The sequence below is a fragment of the Paroedura picta genome, chromosome 13 (assembly GCF_049243985.1).
Source record: "Paroedura picta isolate Pp20150507F chromosome 13, Ppicta_v3.0, whole genome shotgun sequence".
NCBI lineage: Eukaryota > Metazoa > Chordata > Lepidosauria > Squamata > Gekkonidae > Paroedura > Paroedura picta.
Genome location: NC_135381.1, coordinates 39,404,129 through 39,429,177, shown reverse-complemented (window position 1 = coordinate 39,429,177; position 25,049 = coordinate 39,404,129). Strand labels below are relative to the sequence as shown.

At 43.4% G+C, this 25,049-nt stretch overlaps 1 protein-coding gene across 9 annotated transcripts in view; it reads left to right on the top strand.

Moving 5' to 3' along the window:
- Window positions 1–25,049, top strand: part of TENM1 (teneurin transmembrane protein 1) — a 534,679-nt gene that overhangs the window by 245,138 nt on the left and 264,492 nt on the right. For all 9 annotated transcript variants that reach the window (XM_077309379.1, XM_077309378.1, XM_077309377.1 and 6 more), the window contains one exon: window positions 12,798–13,038. In XM_077309379.1, the coding sequence (XP_077165494.1) occupies window positions 12,798–13,038 (241 nt within the window). The remainder of the gene's footprint in view (window positions 1–12,797; window positions 13,039–25,049) is intronic.

Sequence of the window (25,049 nt, the reverse complement as noted above, 5' to 3'; positions counted from 1 at the left end):
TTTTCAATGAAATTACTGTTGTTCTCCAGAAATTCTATGGGCCGTTCCGCACAAAGGGCAATGTGGCTAAATCTGTGCACTATTGAATAGCGCTGCAGGCAAAAGCGGCAGGTCACGGTAACGCACACAGCTGCTTCTAGGGAAAAAAGGCTCTCCCACTAGCGCTGTTCTCATAAGGCACAAGTTTCCGGTCTCGCCGAAATTGCAATATGGGAGGCAATATTTTTGCACGCTTCCTCCTTAACAGCCAATTAACTGTTGTGTTCGTGTTTCCCTTTAAGAACTCTTTTTTTAAAACCCGAAAACACCTGTAGCAATGCATATTAGTTCCTTCAATGTATCAGAAAGACCTTTTCTGCAGGCGTAGGAGCTGGTGCTTCATCGTTTACAGGCTCCTCAAGTTAACCCCCCCCCATGGGCGAGATTTGTGGCCGAAATTATGGACAGTGTCAAACAATGGGCTGTATTGTGCTTGGGAACTTTTAAGACACTTGCAGTAGGGAGCTTTGTTTTACTGTGTTAATCACTTCTGTGGAGGGACTTTAGCCGGAGAAGCTTCTGAGAAGCCTCGCTCGTTCGTTGCTTTCCCCGTCTAAGGAAAAAAAAATGGCGATCGCTTCGCCGGAAGTTCGGCGGCGAGAGCAAGGGAGGGACTCTCTTTCTACCGCTACATTGGGAACGCACATGCCTTTCACTGATGTGTTGCAGCTTGTGCGCAGAAGTGTAGTGGTTTTCTCAGGGGGAATCCACTTTTCTGGATCTCCCGAAAAGCGCTACAACGAAGCGCTTTTTGCAGGAGTGTTGCAGGAGTTTTGCAGATTGTGTGCCATGTCATGCAGAACCTTGAATTAGTAGCGTTTACCAAAGGTAAGACTTCTGCTACATTTAAGTCGTGCGGAATGGCCCTATGATTTCCCCTCACCATGCCAGTGTTAGAGTTTCAAAAGCCACAGAAATTAATTTGCTGTCTGCTGAAACATCCCCTAAGACAACTGATGGGAAAAGAACAAGCCCCATTTACTAGGAAGAATTAAAAACATTTAATGGACACCTGTTAAATTATTGAACTGATAAGTAAAATAAATTATCGCTTTCATGTTTGTGAATCTTGATGACACTGTTTTATTTTCACTGATGATGTTGTTAAGAATGAAGAGCATATGTGAAAAAAAGATCTCTGAAACTCTCTCAGGTATAATTAACATTCAAGTAATAATCTGAATAATGTCACAGCCAGAGATGTATCCTGTCATTCAAGTTTGTCATTTTGGTTTTAAAATCACAAAGTATATTCACTTTGATTCTTTTGAGGGCTGTTTATTTTTAAGAGGCATTTTAATTAGAGACTATGCACTCCATTTCTCAGTCTTTTGGATTCTGTGGAGAACTATGTATATTTATTAGCATCTCCTGTCAAATTCTAGGAGATTTGCATTAATGGAGAGCTAGAAAAAAATAACAGAAAAGGAGCTAATTCTTAGCTGACAGTTCTTCCCTTCATGTTTTAAAAAGCAAACTTTTAATGATGTAAAAGGTCACATTGCCTTGCACTAACTTTTGGGGACCTCCCAACAAATGCATGTAAGCTTTCTATTACTTTTAAAACACTTCTATTTTATCTATTTTATGTCCAGTCCACCTATTCCTTTTCTGCTTGGAATGCAAATTGTAAATAAGAATATTAAAAAACTGCCAGGGTTTCAACATCCTATATTCTCAGAGAGCCAATTTGGTGTAGTGGTTAGGAGTGCAGACTTCTAATCTGGCATGCCAGGTTCGATTCTGCGCTCCCCCACATGCAACCAGCTGGGTGACCTTGGGCTCACCACAGCACTGATAAAACTGTTCTGACCGGACAGTGATATCAGCGCTCTCTCAACCTCACCCACCCCACAGGGTGTCTGTTGTGGGGGCGACTGTAAGCCACTTTGAGCCTCCTTCGGGTAGGGAAAAGCGGCATGTAAGAACCAACTCTTCTTCTTCTTCTATTCACTTATTTGTTCAGGTAGCACACAGTGCTCAACCAGTTCCTTTGGAGTTCTAACAACAGGGTGTAGAGGAACTGGTTGGCCACCCCTGTGACAATTACGTCTAAGTGGTTTGCAGATAGAGTTGCCAGCTGCAGATTAGGCAATTCCTGGATATTTGGGAATAGATTCCAGAAAGGACAGAGGTTGGAGAAGAGTGTGATTGCTTTCCGAAGCAGCCATTTTCTCCTGAGGAACTGACTTCTGTGGTTTGGAGAATAGTTGTAATTCTGGGAGATCCCCAGGCCCCATCTGTAGGTTGGCAACCTTTTGTGTACCTAACTTGAAAAACAATCTGCAATATTTTAATCATTTAACTGGCAGGGTACAATTTTGGTCCATACTTCGTTTATCTAAGAGTTTATTCCTTTTCCTTGAACAGGTTTTGGTAGCATCATTTATAATTGCCTAATACCCATCAGACCTCGAAAGTTGGAACATCTCTTGGGTGTGCATGTAAATGTGAATGGAAGAATACCAAGGGACCATTTTATTTCACTTATTGATCGACTTTAAATGATTGACGGCATAACATAGACCACTTATGTTTTTCTAATACCTTTTTTTAACCAAAGGAACAAATATCAAGCTTTGCTTTTTCAATTACAGTGAATATAGCTGGAAAAGCAGAGCGCTTAGTAGTACAGGAAGTACATGACTTGTGTGGTGAAGATCCTTGGCATGAGAAAAGGAGTGCTGAGCTCTTGTTGGAGGAAGTGAAGGCATTAAGCTCCCAGTGTGGGGTTGTAAATGTCATACTCCAGAGATGTAAGGTGTTTCGAAGGCCCCTTGGGTTCCTCAAAGCTACTTACATTCCCCAAGAAGAGAGCCATAAAATGCACCAAGAGGCTGGTAGAGGCAGAGATGAGTTTCAGCAAAGAAGTAACCTTCTGCTCTAAGGGGAAAGGCAAGATAAATAGCTGTTATAAAGCATAGAGGTGTGTGAGATATTGGTCAATTGGGAGATTGGGGTTCACATCCCCAGATGGGGACTACTTCCCTAAATCTGGATTGGATAAAAGGCTTCATGTCAGCAAAGGCAGAAAGGGTTAAAATGATGGTGCTATCCAGTAATGTTGCTCAAATGAATTGGATTTCCCTACATGAAACAGGGGAATATTAAATCCACTGGTTCATTAAGACATGGACACTCAGGTCCAACAACCAAATAACTTTACTGAAACTGGAAATACTGAATACCAACAAACAGAACTGTGGAATTTATATACACATTTGCAGCTCCCATCAAGACGCACCATTAGCCATTAATACACAGATTATGCATGGGGCAGGTCATCTGGGGTGGCAGCATCATGGCAGCCACGATTGCACATGATGCTGTCGCCATCCAAGGCCTGGCCCAGCACAGTGCCCCGGAAGGCCCGTGGTCAGGGAATGCAGCAGCTAGGTTGGGCCAACACCGTTCTTAATCGGCAGGGGCGCCGCACGCCCCTGTCACCTCTGCAGAGCCGGTCGGAGAGTCCCCCCAACCACACCTTGGTGGGAGAGTGGCATGCCACTCCCCACCAACATGCGGTGCCAGCCCCATGCCCCCCACTCCTCCCCCCCCCACTGCTGCCACCTCCAGGCAGCGTACTGGACTTTCCAAGCAATCTGCATATAAACACACAGAGACCCAAGGTTTTTTTAATGACTTCAGGAATAGGAAAAGAAAACTGTTTTTTTGTACCCCACTTTTTACTACCTGAAAGACTGTCAAAGTGGCTTACAATAAACAGCCTACCCTTTCTTTCCCCACAACTGATACTCAATGAGGTGGGTGAGGATGAGAGAGCTCTGTGAGATTGGTCCAAGGTCACCCAGTTGGCTTCTTGTGGAGGAGTGGGGAATCAAACCTGGTTCTTCAAATGAGAGGCTGCTGGTCTTAGACACAATACCAAGCAGGCTGTCTTGAGCATTTTGATATATAATTGGTTCTGCAGTGCTTTTGTGTGTGGAAATAGGTTATTAAAAATATGTTTCTATTTTCATTTGTGCCATGTTGGAAGTTATGTATCCTGTGTTAATGTTGTTTCATCTTTTTCTCCCTTCCTACTAAATTTCTCACCCTCCCTATTTAACAGTATGTTGCTATTTAGTTCATTAAATAATGGATTTCAAGTTAAATCCTGTTTTTGTGCAAAGCAATACCAATAAATAATGAATTTTGGGCAAAGATTAATCAGAAAGCCTTTGGAGCCCTGCAGATTAAATGCAGAACTTTTAGGGTTCATTACTTTTTAATATCTTCTCTTAAATGGGTGGCTTCAATGTGTAACAATTCTGGCAGCATTATAGCTCTGTCAAGAAAAAGATGGAACAGTTTGATTACTTTCTGGTTTTGTGGATGCGGAGGAGAGAGAGAGTAATTCTCCCGTTCTTCAAATGCAATATGAAAATTATTCTATTAAAGCCTTTGCTACATTTACAGATAATTTGCAGCTAATTAATAACGGGCAATGCAAGAACCATCCTTTAATTAATTGCTGGAGGGTCTCTGACATTAACAAAAATAATTCTTCTGGAATTGAAGGATAGGAGAAAAGGAAACGCATTTTAAGCCACATATTGACTTGTATGAACATTGATTAATGGTTATTTAAACGTACAAGAAAATGCATGGAAGTCACAAAGGATTCAAATCTACAAACACCTGGGAACAAACGCTGTTGAATGTTATGGGGCTTACTTTTGAGTCGACAGACATCAGATTGCATTGAAAAAAGCAATATATGGGCAGAGACGCTGGCTGAAAGCCGCTCACTTTGATTTAAGCTCCATTTTTGCAGTGACACCTGAATTACCATTGCTAATAGATAACAGGAGATCTCGAGCTGACAGAGAACAGTTCACCTGGAGAAAATGGAAACTTTGATTTTATACCCCACCGCAGTCTCTCCTTTTTGCAAACCGCTCTCTCCTCAGGCTCCACCTCCAAAATCCCTAGGTATTTTCCAACCTGGAGCTGGCAACCCTATGCCTCAGCAAATTTTCTCCCTCCAAAACAGGATTCTAAACTGGGATTGAACTGAAGTTTAGGATCCTGGCTAACAACAAGCTATGCTTATGTCCAGTCGCAGTTTAATTAAAGCAAGGTGTCCATGGCAGCATGGCACCCAGTGAACGTTTTCCGGAGCCCACCAAATGTCATCAACAAGTGAGGACAGGTGGGTGGGGCTTCTGCCCAGAAGGCCACTGCAGATTTGATGTACAGTAATAACTCTGTTGGTTCGGCCAACACAGATCCAGAAGTTCTAAAAAAACAACAACAGCTCTTTTTATTCATTTGAACATCAAACCAAACACTGAACAAACACTTGGAGAAAACATGGATTTATGTATAGTTTGGGGAGCCCTCCAAGAGCCCTGATTGGTACTTAACATGGCCCACCAATTGGTCTATTAAGTCCAAGATTAAGGGTCTCCAACTGGTTCTTTTTGCAAGCCTTCATCTGCATGTTTGGTTTAGGTTCATTCCAGACTGTTCACATATGTAACATGCTGATTTTTAAACACAGTGCTTTGGCAGCAAATGCCACCACAGCCCACTGTTTGCCTGAAGGTAAGGTGCAGCATCCATTTTGTGGCTGGCTCTGCCTCCTGTGGCAGCCATTTTGTGGCTACCACCTTTTGTCAGAATTCTAAAGGCACCTGCAAGCTCAAAAAAGTTGGGGACCCATGTATTACAGCAGGGGTAGTCAAACTGCGGCCCTCCAGATGTCCATGGACTACAATTCCCAGGAGCCCCTGCCAGCATTCGCCCATGGACTACAATTCCCATGAGCCCCTGCCAGCATTCGCTGGCAGGGGCTCATGGGAATTGTAGTCCATGGGCATCTGGAGGGCTGCCGTTTGACTACCCCTGTAATACAGCCTGGCTGAATACATTCCACGTTTGCATTCCTTTATTCTAATCCTCAGAGATTATGGTCATGATTATATGTAGATAGATTTATGTATATAGGTGTATATCTAGGGTTGCATCCAACCAGCCTATGAATAAAAATAGGAGGAGGGGTCCCCTGTGCCAGGTACCTGGGACAATAGCTATGTGGAACGGGGACTGCAGTTACCATGGGAATGGTGTAAGAACATGTGAAAACTCTGGCTGGATGCAGCCCAATACACAATAACCCCAGAGGGAGATGAAGTTTCTCATCCAAAGATGCATTGAGCAAATTCAGTGTGGCCCAATTGATGATAATAGATGGCCGTTTTATAGTAATGTAGAAAGCACTTCACGTCTATCTTCTTGGTAAAGGTTTTACAGCAACCCTGAAACTTACATGAGGAGATTGTATGTATTTATTTTGTTCCATTCCATGGTGTTTTTCAGCCTATTTGGTATTTATCCCCATATTGCTTGTGGGTCTGAGGATGAAAGGGAGCAGCTGGGCTGAGATCACTTAAAGAGTTCATGGCAAGAGGCTGAGATAGACATGGATGCATCAGCTGGGCACATGAAATGTAGCTTCTGTATACAGCTATGCCATTGTTGCTTCAGGGCAAGGGGTATTCATTGGCGTAGAAGGACACTTGCGCTGGCATAGTCTCATTATCCAGCTACTGCAACATGCTCCAATATACCGGCAATTATAAGCGTATTTTAATTCTATTTGGAACACACATTAATTCAAAACTTAGCTAACTTAAATGGTTTCATACACGAATGCACTTTGCAACTGGATTTTACCGTGAAATGGCAAAGCCCCCTTGCAAATGGCGGCTGAACCGTCATTGTTTAGCATGTGTGAAAGAACAGCGTATTCTTACATTAGCCACTTCACAGAATCATAGAATCACAGAATAATAGAGTTGGAAGGGACCTCATGGGCTATCTAGTCCAGTCCCCTGCACTATGCAAGACACTCACATCCCAATCGTACATCTACTGTTACCTGCCACGCCCTTGAGCCTTCAAAGAATCAGCCTCTCCGTCAGATGGCTCTCCAGCCTCTGTTTAAAAATTTCCAAAGATGGAGAAACCACCACCTCCCGAGGAAGCCTGTTCCACTGAGAATCCGCTCTAAATGTCAGGAGCTTCTTCTGGATGTTTAGATGGAATTTCTTTTGTCCTGTTCTCTGGGGCAAGAGAGAACAATTCTGCTCCATCCTCTATATGGAAGCCTTTTAAATACTTGAAGATGGCTATCAGATCCCCTCTCAGTCGTCTCCTCTCTAGGCTAAACAGACCAAGCTCCCCCAACCATTCTTCATACGTCTTGGTCTCCAAACCCCTCACCATCTTTGTTGCCCTCCTCTGGACATGTTCCAGTTTGTCAACATCACTCTTCAACTGGGGTGCCTATTCTTTTTCTTGCTTGAAATATAAATAAGCCTTTTTTGTTATGTTTAGCATTTCTTGCTAGCCTAAGATCATATTGAGCTTTAGCTTTTCTAACACCCCCCCCCCTACAATTATTGGTTATTTGTTTATACTCATCCTTGGTAATAAGGCCTTCCTTCCATCTCCTAAATGACTCTTTTTTATTTCTCAAATCTTTTGACAACTGCTTATGGAACCAACTTGGCTTCCTTAGGCTCCTTCCATCTTTTCTTCTCAAGGGAATTGTTTGTGATTGAGCCTTCAGTATTTCACTTTCAAGAAACTCCCAGCCCTCTTGGACTCCCATCTGTTTACATCTTTCTGACCACAGGACTCTACGCAACATACCTAAGTCTGTGAAAATCAGCTTTCCTGAAGTCCAGACTAGGTTTTCTCTTTCCCACGATTGAAAATTCCAAAAGCACATGGTCACTGCTACCAAGTGTGCCCACTACTTCCACCTCATCTACCAGTTCTTCCCTATTGATGAGCCTCAAGTCTAAAATAGCAGAGCCCCTGGTTCCCCTCTCTACTTTCTGGGAAATGAAGCTGTCGGCAAGACAAGTTAAGAATTTAACGGAGTTTGCATTTTTAGCAGAGTTGGTCTTCCAACAGATATCTGGGTACTTGAAGTCACCCCTGGTTCCCCCTTTTTTGAAAATTGTGTAATTTGGTCTAGCAGTATCTCATTCAAGTCCTTTGACTGGCATGGTGGTCTATAGCAGACCCCCACAATAATACCACTCTCATTTCCTACTCCTTTTATATTTACTTAAATACACTCAACTGAACTTTCATACTCAGGTATCTGTATTTCTTCACAAGTATAAAGATTTCTAACATATATTGCTACACCTCCCCCCTTCTTTTCTTGTCTATCCCTTCTGAGTAGATTGTACCCCTCAATTTTAGTATTCCAATTGTGAGTATTATCCCACCAAGTTTCCTATTAGATTCCTATTAGGTCATAGCCCCCTTCCTCTATTCCGACTACTAGTTCCTCCTGCTTGTTTCCCATACTTGTTTCCCATGCATTGGTGTAGACACACGGTAGTCCATCCTTTGTGTGCCTCATGGTTTGGGTTTTTGAACTTCCTTGTAAGATAGTAGTTCTCTGCTTTTGTAACATTTCCTGTAGATTTGAGATCTTCTCATCTTCAGATCTTGCCATCACACCAAGTTCGGAATTTACGTCTCACTCTCCCTTTTTGTCTAGTTTAAAGCCCTCTTTACCAGGTGTGCAAGGGTTCTCCCAAGAGTACTTTTTCTGTCCCTTGTGAGGTGCACACCATCTCCTGATAATAGCCCCTCATATTGACATCATTGACCATGATCCAGAAATCCATACCGTTCCTGTCGCCACCATTGACGTAGCCAGCCACTTGTGGTACATCAGTCTGCACAACAGGGGAGAGAGGGTCCAGGCCCCAAGTGGGGTTTCTCCTTTGTACATAACACAAAAAACCCAACTTCTAATCACAGCTTAATCCAAATTCAATGTTGTTAAATGTATTAATGAAATCAAACTCTAAAGCTCCAGGTTTTATTTACATATGGCCGTTTACGGTTTCCTGAAAGTCCTGGAGAACTGAAAGAGTCCAATACAGGTTTCAGAATGTTGTTGACGTCCATGAATTCCACGGTGCAGAGTTTAACCTGTTCTCTGTGTATCAACAGGAGAGGGACATCACTGAATGGTATATATCAGGGGTAGTCAAACTGTGGCCCTCCAGATGTCCATGGACTACAATTCCCAGGAGCCCCCTGCCAGCGAACGCTGGCAGGGGGCTCCTGGGAATTGTAGTCCATGGACATCTGGAGGGCCGCAGTTTGACTACCCCTGGTATATATTAACATGCAGGTGAATTAGTCAGCGTTGCCTGTGGTGATAATAGGTTTGTTTCCTGGTGGATTTATTATCATTTCCTTCCTCTGCTTGGCAGTCAGTTGTTGCTGGCAAGCAGAGATTTCTTTGGGTGGGGGAGAAAGGGTTTGCTTCAACAATGCCCTTTTCAATCTCCACAAGTCTATTTTAAATTCCTCTCTTAATTCAGGCAGGATGATGGTTTTCACAGACCTACCTAATTTTATATAAATTTATCTCCAGATGACCAAACAAGCAAAGCAAACAATTACTTCGGGTGGCCCATCTCAGGCAGAGTGGAGAGCAATGGGCCAAAGGATGAATGTTTTATGGATGTGTTTTTGTGTGTGCCATTTTTCTTCTGCAGACTCAGTGCAGCTGGCAAAGTTATAAGAACAGCGCAGAAAAGGCCATTGTAATGCATATAATGAAGAAAGTAATAAAACCAGAGTATGTAGTCTAAAATAGCAATCCCCAACCTGTGGGCTGCGGACCACATGTGGTCTGTCGACTAATTGGAGGTGGGCCCCGAAGGATGCCTTCTCCCCCCCCCCTCGGCCCTTTACTTCACCCCCCCTGGCCCTTTACAACACACTTTGGGTGTCATTGTCTCCCATCACTCCCAGATGGGACTATCTCGTTGCAGAGAAACAAGCTCAGGGTTCCCATTGATTTGTCATTGTCATGAGTTAAAATTTCTATGAAAATAAAATGTTCCTGATGTTCATTGTTGTGGCGTGTCTGTATCTTATTTTGAAGGGATGTTTAAACATTACCATAGCGATCAGAGAGCGTTAGGGCAGTGGTTGAGAGTAGAGGAGTAAACTACCCCCCCTCCCACCAGGCCTCAGTAAAAGGCGTTGAGTGGTCCCCGGTGAGTGGTCCCCAGCGTTGAGTGGTCCCCGGTGATAAAAAGGTTGGGGACCACTAGTCTAAAACAATGCAACAGAAACAGTAGCTTTTGTGGATTCATGTGGTTGGATTTGGGTTTCAGATAGCGTGGTTCCTCAGTGGAACAGGCTTCCTTGGGAGATCGTGGGTTCTCCTTTGGAGGTTTTTAAGCAGAGCCTAGATAATCATCTGACAGGAATGCTGATTATGTGAATTTAAGCAGATTGTAAATGGGGGGGGGGCAAAAGGGATCGTGTCAGTCTTGGCTCTTATGGCCCTTTGTTCCATGCCCAGGGAAATTCTGATCACCACATTGGGGTTGGTAGGGGAATTTCCACTAGGCTGGACTGGTCAGATATTCTGCTCTTTTTGGGGGAGGGACACCATCTGGTCATGGAATTTGGGTCACTGTGGGTGGACAGGTAGTTGTGAATTTCCTACATTCTGCAGGGGGTTGGACTAGATGACCCCGGAGGGACCTTCCAACTCTATTCTAGGGAGGAAATTGCCTCTTCCCTAGCAACTAATAGCCACAAATAGTTTAAAAATGTGTACTGTAGACATGCATCCCTGTGAATGTGGCCCATTTCTAAGATAAAACGCAGATTATATTTATGACTTAAAAATTAACATGAATAGGCTAATTGTGTTAGTCTTTCTTTTAAAACACCTACTGGTTTCTTTATACAGCCGAGCAAGTGGGGGGGGGTGTACTCCTCAGTGCCTCCCAGAGGCAGCTTAATCTGCTCCAGTAACTGCCCTGCTTCTCTGCTGGAGAGAACTATGAATAATATTTCCCTCCAGGTAGCACCTGCAGATTCCCTAGAATCATCTCCAGAGATCAGTTCCCCTGGAGAAAATGGCTGCATTGCAGGGTGAACTCTGTGGCATTGTCCCCTCTCTGTCCTCCTCAGATTCTTTCCCCAAACCTCCAGTGGTTCCCCAGCCTGGATCTGGCAGTCCTATCGCTTATCCCCCAGCAATGGCCAGGGAGGACCTGGTAGCCCCGCCTATGAACTCAGATAGAGGTAGTTTGGCAGCACTTTGATTATCCATCACCTGGGACTTCACCCTTACCTGTTTGGTTTTCCAATAACAGCATGGCTCCTTTCACATTATTTTCTAAACTAGTTGTTATCAGTTGTTGGCCCGATTCAAAGTGAAGCGGTATTGGGTTGGGGGGTTTCACGCAGCTGACTTAAATCCAGTTGCAATTAAAATTGTTAAAACCTTTAAAAAATCACTTGTGGTTAAAAAGAAAACTTCTCCTTTGGTTGTCTAGCTTTTTCATCAGATGCATGAAGAGGGACCATGGCCAAAAAATTTAACCTTAATAAAAGGCTAGAAGACGACACGCAGTGTAAAAGGGCAGTGTGTATGTAGCGGGTACTTTCAGAAATGCCTCGGACATTTCAAACGCCACGCTACAGCAACTCAGAAGCTCAAGATGACCTGAGAGAAAGAAGTGTTCATTTAAAAAAAAAATCCTCCACTCAGCCCTGCTTTGCTAACAGCACGCAAGCACGTTTGTACGAAAAAGCCACACAAACACACACACAAAATCCTTTTGCAGCCAGGAGGCCAAACACTTGTATCTGAAATGACACAAAAAACCCATTAGCAACTGGCTGCTCAAAAAGCTGATAAAGGCTATTTGAAAGAGACTGAAGTGTAAACTGAGAAGAGGTGATAATCTTGGGGAAGCCCAGGCTCCAGGGTCACAATAGTTGTGGGGGGGGGTTGTCCTTTCACTCAAGCAAGTCCATTTTGAGTGGCTGCTCTTTATTCTTGGGTCCTCGAGAATATGATTATATTTTCTTGGGGCTTTTTTTCCAGTGGTCCTGTCCACTACGAAGTGTTCTTGCCTTTTTGGTGAGTGAGGCTCTCCCAAGAACTGAGGGGGAAATTGGTGGAAATTGGTGCAACCTGTATATCTATGAATCCCAGCACCTTTTCTTGATATAAAAACTAGGGTGTTTTTTAGGAGACAATAATCTGCCTCAGGAGAGCATTTTTATGAAGGGAAGAAAGGAGCAAGATGCACTCACATTTCTGGCTTATTTCCAAAAAATATTATTCACCCCCATATAAAATGCTAAAGTTCCTGATTACCTTCTTCGTCCTCTCACAGATCTTTGCCTCCTTTATTGGTCATTGATTCTAAAATGGAAATGTTTGCTAGAACTTTTTAACAATTACCCGGATACAATATCTGAATTTTTATCCCCTTATTTTATGGAATGGATTAGCTATGGCAGAGTTTTATATCGAAAGCTGATTTGATAGAATTGAATGATGGTATCTTGTGAGCCAATTTAAAATGAGTGATGCCTCTCTTTGTAGCATTACCATTCCTTTTACAGGTATTTTCCTAAATGGGATTTATAGTTGATAAAATCAAGTGGTGCTTGAATTGCGGCTGGGTGTCATCCTGTGATTTATTTATGTCTGTTCCAAATGAAAGGAAGGATGTGCGGAAGGGAAGAGAATTTCTCCACAGTTTGCATATAGATGCAGATCCATGCGTTCCTGCTTTGCATAGGCTCATAAGTTACAATTGCATCTCAGAAGCCTCACTAACAAAACAAGTTTCAATCCTGTTAGATATTCTGCTAAATTTCCCCCCTCATTTCATGGTGTGAAATAATAACTAGGCCTGTTTCTCCTCCTGTTTTCTCTCTGCATTTAGAGATGCCGGGCAGTCCCTGCAACCAGTTCACATTCAGACCTCTCCCGCCGCCCCCTCCGCCGCCCCATGCCTGCACCTGCAGCAGGAAGCCAACATCATCGGCCGACTCTCTCCAAGCAAGATCGATGACGACCCGCAGCCAGCCTAGTCCAGCTGCTCTGCCCCCTCCAAGTAGCACCCAGGATTCAGTGCATCTCCATAACAGCTGGGTCTTGAACAGCAACATACCCCTGGAGACCAGGTAGCTGCAAACCTATATTTTGGACTATTTGTGAGCTAAGGATAAGAATCTGTGTTTGAACGTAAACAGAGCATGAATGAAGACTAGCCTAATTTTGGATTTGTTCCCTTTGATAATAACCATTTGTTAGAAATGGTTTATGGTGGGTTTTCTGGGATGTGTGGCTGTGATCTGGTAGTTGTAGCCCCTGACTTTTTTGGCAGTATCTTCAGATGTAGGACATGGCTAATGTTTCCTAGTTCCAGTCCATCCCTGGGGAGACTCCCAGATAGCACAAGAATGTAATGCATTACACTCTGCCTTCCAGAAGTAAATAAAACGTCCAGCAACTGTTCAGGGAAGGCTGGAATACAAAATAAATAAATACACTCTGCATGGGGATATTCCCCTTTTGCCATGTGCCATCTCTGAAGATGTTAGCCACAGTTACTGGCAAAACATCAGGGGCTAAGACTACCAGACCACATTGGCCACACAGCCCAAAAACTCCAGAATAACTAGTTGACTCCTGCCATGAAAGCCTTTGACAATTCATTGCTAGTTTGTGATCCTTTTGCTGGTTTGGTTCAGATCACTGATTTATTATCTGTTCTTGACTGAGTTCTTTGGTATGCCTGATCTTCTCTCCTGGTTAGTAACTTCTCATCTGCCAGAGAGCTCTAGAATGGGTTTAAAGACCCATCCAGCTTTCTGCCCATATTACCTGCTACTCAAGAATGGCAGGAGATATATTGAGGAAGAGTTTTCTGAGGATCAATGCAAGGTTATATCGGAAAGTGAAACCAGATGAGTGCCAATGTCAGGTGTCCAGAACTGATGTTAGTTCTTGAAATGTTCTTGTTTCAAAGTTGATATTTATTGCTATTAATTTTCAAGAATAAAGTGTGGATGAGATCATTGAAGAATGTACTTGGGAAACATGAGGACTAGGATCTTGGAGTGAATGTTGACACACCAAGCAATGTCTGAACTCGGTGTCATCCCTGAGAGGTGCCGCCTGCTAATGGAACAATTGATTTGGTCAAATCAGGAGTGGGTTAAAGATTCGCAGGGCCCATAGCTCAAGAGCCAAAAGTTTGCGGGGCCCTAGTGGAATACAATTCTGGCAGGAGCAGCAGCCAGATTGGGGGCAGAGCCCCCACCAGTGTCACTCCAGGTGTCCTTAAAGAGGGGAAATGAGAAGGAAAGAAGCTATGGCCCTGATCCATGAGGCCTCTCCATGCACATGGGCTATATGGCCAAACCATCCCTTGGTCACATGATCAAGTGATCATCTTCTTAGCTTGCCCAGCCTTGTAATTCAGCAAGAGGTGAATGACGTGATCATTAATTAAATCTGACTACACTAGTACACTAAACCATTGTGAATATCACTGATCTAGACCCTTCTGTATTTGCATTCCTCATTCACCTACAAAAATTACAGGCAAAATCCAGGTGATGGTTTTAGTCATTGGCTTTTGGCCTCTGATGGGAAGCTCCGAGAAGGAGAGAACTTTCCCCCTGATTTATCCCTGCTGGTTCCAGATCTTTTAGGCATCTTCTTCTGATTATCTGGGCGAGCAATATAATCCGTTCAGTGCTCAAATTAATCTGTCCCATTTTCTTAATTTTTTTTTAATAACCATCAGCCAAGATTTCCTCACCACAATCCTGCCTATACCAGGTCCCATACTCCCATCCCAGGGGTAGTCAAACTAGTGGCCTTCCAGATGTCCATGGACTACAGTTCCCATGAGCCCCTGCCAGCATTTGCTCATGGGAATTGTAGTTCATTGACATCTGGACAGCTGCAGTTTGACTGCCCCTGCCCATGACAAACTACTATATTCTTACCTGCATAGTCCTTTTCACGTAACCAATGATAGAACACCTCTCTCCTTCGTGTGGATTTGGTAGAAGTATGAATTTGAGATTTACTTCACTGGATTGTATCTTACCACTCTACTCAGCTATGTCTGAAGCTTTCCCCCTGAGGAAGTCCTTATTGTTCCAGATGAAGGCATCTTGGGAGAGATGCCTCTATATTTAGCTGAGCAGAGTGATAAGATACAACCCAGTGTGTCTTGTTAGCCCTTATGTTTTTACTGAGACCTTGTAAAAAAAAAGTGACCAATATCAGCTACTGGCCTATCATATCAGTTATCACACATAATGCATTGTCTTCTTGTTAAAGAATATGGCAGTGCAGATTCTTCAGAAGCAATATTCCAGTTAAGAACCTCGTTACTCAGTGGCATTTCTTCTGCTGGATCTAAAAAAAGCCCCCATAACCCAAACCCTCACATCATCTTGTTTCTCTGTTTCTTTCTGATACATGATTGGGTGGGAAAATAAGGGGCTTAGATATTCATCACCCTTTCCCCTTTTAAACAACAAGGAAAGGAACAAAATTCTTACACAATCAAAGAAGACATGTTTGGTGGCAGACGCATGACTGATCTAAATCTTTCTTGTATAATAGCTCTGAAATCTGGCTAATAAGTATAAGCTGATTTTTTTTTATTTAGAACATTTGTAATCTCCAAGTAGATTTAGAAGCATTAATTTGTGTCCCACCATAATAACCGGAGATAATTCACAATGCACATGTTGAGTTCTTATATCCCACAAAATCTAACTCCAATTCTTACTGCATCAATTTGTAACAGGTAGCTTTAGGATGTGTGTGTTTGGGAAAGAAATTTAGAGTCAATTCTTGTTACTGCTGGTTATATGATTTGGAACTGAATAAACTGTTTATGAGAATTTTACAATACACAACCTCCCAATGTGACTACATCACACTGTCAACTCTCCAAAGGAGCCGTTTTCTCCAGAGATTGACACCGTTACTTGTAACGTGTTTGCATGCTTCCTTTTTTAGCTGTAAATTGAGAATGCAGATATGGGGAGCCAAACCCTACCCGCTACCATTCACACTGAATTAAGGCCCTCTATGTATTTGTCTCTTGTTCTGCTCCGTTGCTTGAAGTGATTATAAACTACCTTGAAGCATAAGGAAAGGAATGATATAACTCTTTTCTACAAAATACAAAAAATAATAAAGCGTTTAAATCTCTGGTGATTAGAGAGAGGTCAGGTAAGCAATAGGGTGGGCTTTAGCTCCCTTCGCCTGTATAGTCAATTTTATGTTACAATTAATACAAAGTGCCAGCTAGTCAACACCGTTGTCTTCCCCATAACAAGCTAAGGATGTGAAAGCTGGACCCTGAAAAAAGAAGACAGGAGGAGAACAGATGCTTTCGAATTATGGTGTTGGAGACGAATGCTGCGAATACCATGGACAGCCCAAGTTACCAACAAGATAGTTTTAGAGAGGAGCAAACCAACTAGGTCATTAGAAGGCAAGATATTACGGCTAAAGCTCACTTACTTTGGACACATCATGCGATCAAACTCGCTAGAAAAATCATTAATGCTCGGCGGCAAAAGGAAACGTGGTCGTCAAAGGATCCGCTGGCTCGACACGATCAAAGCCGATACAGGGATGACCACGAACCAAGTAAAAGAAGCAGTCAGAGACAGAGGCACATGGCCAAGACTTTCCTATGGAATCGCCAAGGGTCGGACATGATTGAATGGATGACATCATCATCATATGAATGGACTGCCCCACTTTTATATTTGAATGGGAAGACACTGAAATATATGCATGTGGATCCTTCGGCTACATCCAGTTCGTTCCTCACCTGCCAATACAGTATTCAGAGCAGCTTCCTTTTAAAATGCAAGGAGGAGACTGCAGCATGTATCACTGGTCCATTGTAACAAAATATGGCAAAGGTCTAGGGTGGCATTTCAAAAAGAGACGGTGCCTTTGTATTCTGCCTTTTAGCACCACAATATTATTGCCCTGATACATAAATTGATTTCCCCCTTCTCTCAGGTTAAAGCACTCACACAACCCCCCCCCCCCCAGCTTGTTCCCTTTCTCTCACTAAAATAATTATGGTTCTTCAGGTTTTATAGATACTTTACTTTAATCGTCCAGTGCCGGTGATTTACAGGACCATATATTGTCATTAGCTTTGACAGCCCTATCTCTCTGCAGCTTATTGTTTTTTATATGGCCCTTAAAGCTCAGACAACTCAATAAAGCATGTTTTCCTCTCCTCTCGGTGCCTTGCCAGTTGTTTAAGGGTGTTAAATGCATACTCTGATTATTTGGGGTTGTTGTTTTGTGTTGCCCCCCCCCCTCCCCAGCCTGTGGCATTGCTTTACATCAGCTTAGTCTGATGTGGTCAGCAAAGACCCGTTAACTGTAAGATAATATAATAGCAAGTCATAAATCACAATCCAGAGGAGAAGTCCAGGGACTCGTACAAGGCATTTTCCCTTGGAAAGAAACATGGTCCCACAGTCCCATTGATGGCCTGTACATGCATCTTTACTCCTGCTAATAGTTTGAGGAGTGTGGTACCAGCCCATTCTCTAGGTCAGGGGTAGTCAAACTGCGGCCCTCCAGATGTCCATGGACAACAATTCCCATGAGCCCCTGCCAGCATTCGCCAGGATACCTGGCAAATTGTAATGTTGAAATTTTAAAAATATATATATTACAATGCTATTTTTGCATTCTATGCGTTCTATGAAACTTTTTGTTGCTCCATATAGACCAAATTTTTAATCAAGAACCCCCCCTGGTCAATGGTGTCCCGCTTTACCAATGTAAAATCTGGTTACCTTAGACTTGTGATACATACATCTCCCTAAATGCAGTGCCCCACTTTCTTTCTAAGTTACTGTTCCCTTTCACCAAGTAGTGGAAACTCTCTCTCTCTAGCCTCTTTCAATACATGCTTCTGAGTGTAAATGGGGATGCCAGTTTGCATTAATTACCCTGTAGGTGATGCTTAATCAATATGGAGTACAAAGGTGTAGTCCTGTATATATTCAGGCACTACCCTGCTGGAATAATAAACAGGAAACATCTTAGTTTAAAGGACTTCTTTGCAACTTGTATGTGTTGGTTTTGTTGTAGAAGATGGGTTAGAAAGTACAGAACTGTTTGGGGATGGAAGGTTTTCTTTCTGTGCAGTCGCTACGAATTGTGTGTGTGTGTTTGTGAGCCTATTTTTTCCTGTCATTGATTTTAGAAGGACTTACTATTATAATTTTGTGGGGTACATCAGTGCATGAAACTGTTCATTGTTTTTTGGTGTCCTTCACTGCATGTTTTCAAAGCATTGGCTATTTTTAAATGTCAAACTCTGTGGGTCCTCTCCGATTTTCTCAGCCAAAGGCACCATCAACTGTTCCCCTTTTAGATAGCATGAAACTGAGTTGGTTGCAATGTTTTATTGCTTTCTCTTTCCTTCTTGTGTAAACCCAGTTAGAAACTAAATTATTTGTGAGGTAAAAGATAGTTTCAGAGAGTAGTTCTGCTGGTCTAAAGTAAAACTGCTAGGTTTGATATCAGTAGTGCTTCAGAGACCGACAAGATTTTGGAACAATAAAATCATACTCCAGTGGCACCATTAAGACCAACAAAGATTTATTCAAGGCGTGAGCTTTCGAGTGCAAGCACTCTTGGTCAGAGTATGACCAAGTGGGTGTTCATAGTCTGAGGAAGAGTGCTTGCACTCAAAAGCTTACACCTTGAATAAATCTTTGTTGGTCTGAAAGGTGCCACTGGACTCCGGTTATATTGTGCTACGTCAGACCAACATGGCTACTCATTTGAATCTAAGATTTTAGAAGAATACGTTTTTGAGAGTCAAAGCCCCCAACTTCAGTATCTGATGAAGGCATCTTTGACTCTTGTATTCTTAGAGCTCAAATATCATGTCGGCCTCTATGATGGACTGCAATAATTAAAAACCTTAGAAGTATTGTACAAACACCCTGAAGGACTATGAAGAAGAAGCGGCTTCCAATCGCCTCCCCTTTCCTGTCCTCACAACAGACACCCTGTGAGGGAGGTGAGGCTGAGAGAGCCCTGAGATTACTGCTCAGTCAGAACAGCTCTATCAGGGCTTGGCCAGCTCAAAGTCACCTAGGTAAAGGTATCCCCTGTACAAGCACCGAGTCATGTCTGACCCTTGGGGTGACGCCCTCTAGCATTTTTATGGCAGACTCAATATGGGGTGGTTTGCCAGTGCCTTCCCCAGTCATTACCGTTTGCCCCCCAGCAAGCTGGGTACTCATTTTACTGACCTCGGAAGGATGGAAGGCTGAGTCAACCTTGAGCCGGCTGCTAGGATTGAACTCCCAGCCTCATGGGCAGAGCTTTCAGACTGCATGTCTGCTGCCTTACCACTCTGCGCCACAAAGTCACCTAGTTGGCTGCATGTGAAGAAGCAGGGAATCAAACCAGGCTTGCCAGATTAGAAGGCACCGCTTTCAACCACTACACCAAACTGGCTCCCGTTAATACCATGGAAGGCCGAGCTCTGAGAAACTCTATGGTCAAGCTGAGTTTTCATTTCCATGGCATAAACCCAGTACCCATTCCATGCACAGATGCTGACTTCAGTCATATGGGCAATCTGTCTTCATGCCCATGAGGATACTTCTCATCCGAACTAAGCTGCATGAAGGCTTCAGCTGTCCCACAACAGATAATCCATAGATAATCCACTCTAACTCATGGGGAAAACTCATCTATATCTGTTATGAGAATATCTCCTTTTACATTAAGTACAGATTGTTACTAGGGACTGCGTAAGACAACTGTATGATCCAGTGATCCGGTTTGGCAAACCCTGATTCCCCCCCCCCCCTAAATGCTAATCTCTCAAGATACCTGTACTTCTACCTCTGCCTGTTCTCTGCAATTCTTTGCAATTCAGGGTTTCTGTGCTGGAAATAAAAATCAAAAGGGGCTAAACAAAAAACACATGAAATCCAGAACGGAAAACAGTGACATGAAGGGTTTACTTCTCTTGTGTAGTTTATTATGGTGCAGCAAGGGCTGACTAAACTCTGCATCAGATCACACTGTTCTTGGCACCTAGAGCCAGCATGGTGTGGTTAAGAGTGGCAGACGCTTAACAACCGGTTTTGATTCCCCACTGCTTCAGTTGAAGCTTGCTGTGTGACCTCAGGCCAGTCACAGTTCTCTCAGAACTCTCTCAGAACCACCTACCTCATAAGGTACACGCTGTGGGGTAACTTACAGAAGGTAACTTTTCTTCTACCTTAGAAGCTTTTAAACACTTGTGATTTTTGTACTCAAAGAGAGGATGACAACATGGCGAATTCTTCATGCTTTCACTCAGTATTGAAAATCTGCATTATTTTATCACTCAAATGCTGAACCAAGGCAAACAGTGGGGGATTAAAAAGTAAGAGGGCTGATAGGAGAAATTAAAAAGGAGAAGGGGACAAAAGGTGTGGGGTGTTTATGGGCTGCCAACATTTTGATGTTTAAAAAAAGATCTTGTGTGGTGCGCAGGGTTATCAGTATTCCCCATGGTCAAGACAAGACTCTATTTCTGCCTTTTTCTACCTTTGACTGTGGAGGAGCTCCTGAAAACTTTTCTCAGGCTTTGACGAGCCCTGGAAGTGTTGTCAGCTGGCCACACATCCCTGTCAGACTCCCTCCCTCCCCCCCCCCCCGAAATGACATGTTACTAGACATTACCTGTGTTAACAGGCAGGCTCGAGGAGGACTGAGGAGGGAGAGACAGGAGATGATTTAAAGCAGGAGTAGGCATGCAGGCTACACTCCCTTCAGGGCACAAAAAACACAAGAGACAGTCGGGGAAGCGGGGTGAGGGGGGAGAGCAATGGAAGTGTCTGGTTCCCTAGCTTGTGGCTGAGTCCATAAAGGCAGGAGGAGAAAGGCCATGGTCCCCATCTGGAGTTCTTGCAGACCCCCGGGGTTCCACCGAGTCCCTTTCTGCACACAACAGATAAAGCACTTTCAGTGCACTTTAGACGTAGATTTTCCTGTTCTGCACAGGAAAATCCAGCTGCAAAAGCACCTTGAAAGTGCATTTTTCAGTGTGTGCAGAATGGGCCCTCGTTGGGAATCCTTGCTCTATTTAAATGTAATGTTAAATATAATATTGCACTGTTTATATGCCCCATTGCTAATGATGTCTGTGGTGCTTGTGTGATAAAGTTATCTATACAGGAAGATAGTCTGCACAATGACCCATGTGCATAGCTGCTTCTGTCCTTCCAGTATCATATTGAAATGGCAGTAGAGATTAGCTTCACCAAGACCCTCAAAGCACATGCATTAATGGCCTATTCTCTACAAGAGTTGAAGTGGTGCACTCTCTAAAAGTACTCTCTGGGGAAAGTGGAAGGCCTGAAAGCTGTGATTATAACCCCAGTCAATCCAGAGAACATGCTGAACAAAAGAAACTTCTGATGTTATTTGTTGCCCATGTTAATATCAGACCAGGCAGATGGGCTCCCAGCCAGGCAATTCTAGGTGGGCTTGGAGCTGCTACAGATTTTCATATATCTTTGGAACCAAGTTGCTGGACACAAATTACTCTTGTGGGTTTTCCACAATGGTAAAAGTCATTGGGAATTTGGCTCAGGGTCATAATCAATCAATCCATTGGTTTATGGTCGTTTGACCAGCAGATTCCAATAAATGAATAAAATATCATGAATACACATAAGGATTAACAGTATGGCAAGATTAATAATACATGTCAATAGCAATAAATGAATTTTTAAAAACTGTCCAACTGTATATGAAATAGGGATGGCCCAATCTAATCAGATCCCAGAAGCTTTATTTTAATTTAGTTTTAACTTTATTTATTAGATTTTTTTAGTCACCACTCACCCAGAGAGTCTCACAGCAACCTACAGCACTTGAAATCCTATTACAATATATATATTAAATACTACTTTGATATATCAAAAAAAATGGCTATTAACTAAAATAGTTGCCCAGGCAAAAAACAGGACCTTTACGTAGCAGCTTCTTTTAAAGGCATCAGCAGGCAAGGGATGGGATTGGGCAGCAGGGAAAGCTCAGCTTTGACAGCAAAGTAGTCTGCATGGGGTTTTTTACCCACTCCCAATTCGAATAAATCCCTACCGTCTACACTGAATTCAATTTCCATTTTGATTTGGGGCACTTTAAATTTCCCTTCTGCAACATGCATGATTGATCTGGAGTGACCCTACCTTTCCCCCGCGATATCCAGAAGTAGATGTAAGACTTGATATTTGAAAAACCGGCATCAGGAAGTGTGCAATTTTTTTGCTTTTTGCGAATTAACTCCCTTCTCCATGCCTCATAGCAAAGCAGTCTTCCCTGATTGGCCAGGGCCAAGTTCAAAGACTTCCTGGTTTCCGGTTGCAAGGCTTGTCTTAGAGTGACTGCGCTCCAGAAGCCCTAACTTCTCTCAGCAGAGATTTGCCTCTTGGATTTATTCCCCCTCCTCTGCTGTCTCTAATCCTCTATCCCCTCTCCCCCGTTCAATAAAAGAAAGAGACTCCTGCTGTGCTTGGCTCCCCTCCCTGCTTTGAGCTTCCCCAATCAAGTGCAGAACAGGGAGGATAGAGGAAGACCTGAGTTCAAATCAATCTGAGTTCAGCAGGATCCACAACGGAAAAAAACAAAGTAAGTACAGAATCAGCCCAGGCAAATGGCAGGACCAGTAGGTAGAATGTGAGCAGGGTCAGTCTTGGTTGTATTTGGGTGGGACACCACCAAAGAAGCCCAGGGTTGTGACACAGAAGCAGGCAATAAGGAACCACCTCTCAATGTCTCCTGCTTCAACAGATCTCTGTAAGTCAGCTGTTGTATCCTTCTAAGCCCATTGACTTCAATTGACTTAGAGAAATATAGCTCTGCTTGGGATTGCAGTGAAAATAATTTCCCAGATGTAATAATAACCTGCAGAACTTTACAGAAGAGGTTACTGAAATTACTGTCCTGAAATAGTGGATATGAAGACAGTTATCAGATAGATATGATGCCATCTTTATGTCTCATTACTTCCGACTTTCTTTAAAACATCTTTAATATTCTGAAAGGACAATAAATGTCACACTGTTTCATATAGCAAAGTTTTTCTGCTTGATATCTGATATGTCTCCTGTATGTGTCATTTTGTGTTTAATTAAACAATAACTCTTACCTCTGTGGGGCTGCATTACACTAAAAACAAAGGAATACCAAGGTTTAACTGTGCTGTTTGACAGTCCAATGCCTATTTCTTCACTGTGCCAAAGAGCAGAATTGTGGATATATTCCAAATGTCTCTATAAGGCAATAGTGTGAAAGAGAAGTTGTAAATAGGCTTTGCCATTAAAAAATAATACATATTTCTTCTAATTTCATCAACTAAAATATGTAAAGAAATACGTTGTCAGCATTTCCAATGAAGCCCAGCATCACACAATTCCAGCTTCTTATAATTGAATATTTCATAGTTCATCCAAAAGGAACATAAGACTTTGCATTTTTCATGTGTCCTCCAGCAATTTTTCTTTGGGAAATAAAGTGGTGAATTATTTTTCATGGGCAAGATGCGAACTCTAAATGTTGCATGTTGAGTCTCCTTCCCTTTAAAACTCACTGCTGAAGAGAGCAAATATTTCCATTTATCTTTTCTAGTATCTGTTAAAGGTAAAGGTAAAGGTATCCCCTGTGCAAGCACCGAGTCATGTCTGACCCTTGGGGTGACACCCTCTAGCGTTTTCATGGCAGACTCAATACGGGGTGGTTTGCCAGTGCCTTCCCCAGTCATTACCGTTTTACCCCCCAGCAGCAAGCTGGGTACTCATTTTACCGACCTCGGAAGGATGGAAGGCTGAGTCAACCTTGAGCCGGCTGCTGGGATCGAACTCCCAACCTCATGGGCAGAGCTTTCAGGCGGCTGCCTTACCACTCTGCGCCACAAGAGGCTCCAGTATCTGTTACCCTTCTACAATTAATTAATAACAATAAGAAAACAATGTGGGTTTTTAAATCAGTAATAGGTATACATAAAGATATATATTGGCATATCTTACAGTATGCCTGGAATGGGGGTGGGGTGGTGGAAGGTGCCGTTAGGTGGTAGCCCATCTGTGGAAACCAGTTGGCTCCACTTTCCATGGGTTTCAAGGCAGGAGATGAACAGCTGTGGTTTGCTTTTGCCTACCTCTGTGAACTAACCCTAGCTTTCCCATCCAAATACTCCCATCCAAATACTAAACCTGCAGCTTCCAGATCTAATTAGATAGGTCATAATAGACCCATTATGCCCAGCAGCAGCCATGGCCAGCTGATGCTGGGCATTACGTCAGGGCAGCATGCCCCAGCACTTCCCTTGTATGCACGGGGGGGGGGGATTGCCTGGCATACGTAGGCTACCCAAGCATACACACAATGCCGAGGCTGGAAAGCCTGGTGCACTGCCCGATGGGGGGAGGGAATGGGAGAGCATGGGGCCCCGATGCACGATGGCAGGGGAGTAGCATGCCACTCTCCCACCATGGTGGAAGTGGAGGGACGCCCCATCCAGCTCCGCAGCTCTGTGGAATGACAGGGATGTGCAGTGTCCCTGCAGGGACACCATAGGTCGGGGGAGGTAGGTCTGCTAATTATGCATGGCACCGGCTCAATCTAGCCCCCACAGAATCTTCCCTTACCGTGGACCTTCCAGGGCACTGTGCCAGTCCAGGGCTGGGATGGTGGCAGCGTCATGCGCAATCGGAGCTGTTCTGCTGCCACCACCCTGGATTATCTGCCCCATGCATAATCGATCAATAGCTTGCCAAGTCCTGGTATCAGGTTACAGGTTGTGCTGCAGTTTCTCAGAGTTCACCAAAGCCAAGGGAGAATCACAACGTTCAATGTCATTTCAGTGCAAAGTCAGTGTTACAGAAAACTGTCAAAGCACAGTAATCTGGTCGAAAGGTCAAGGCTCTTCAGAATCATGCAAGAGGGTATCAGCATTTACAGCTATATTGCATGCACACCCCATAGTGTTTCCTGGGAGGTTCTATAGCTCAACACCAGTTTTTCAGGCACAATCCTGCAACTGCTATTCCTTACTGCTCAGCAGGTAGCTGGTGTCTAGCCAGGTGAAGGCACTTCATCT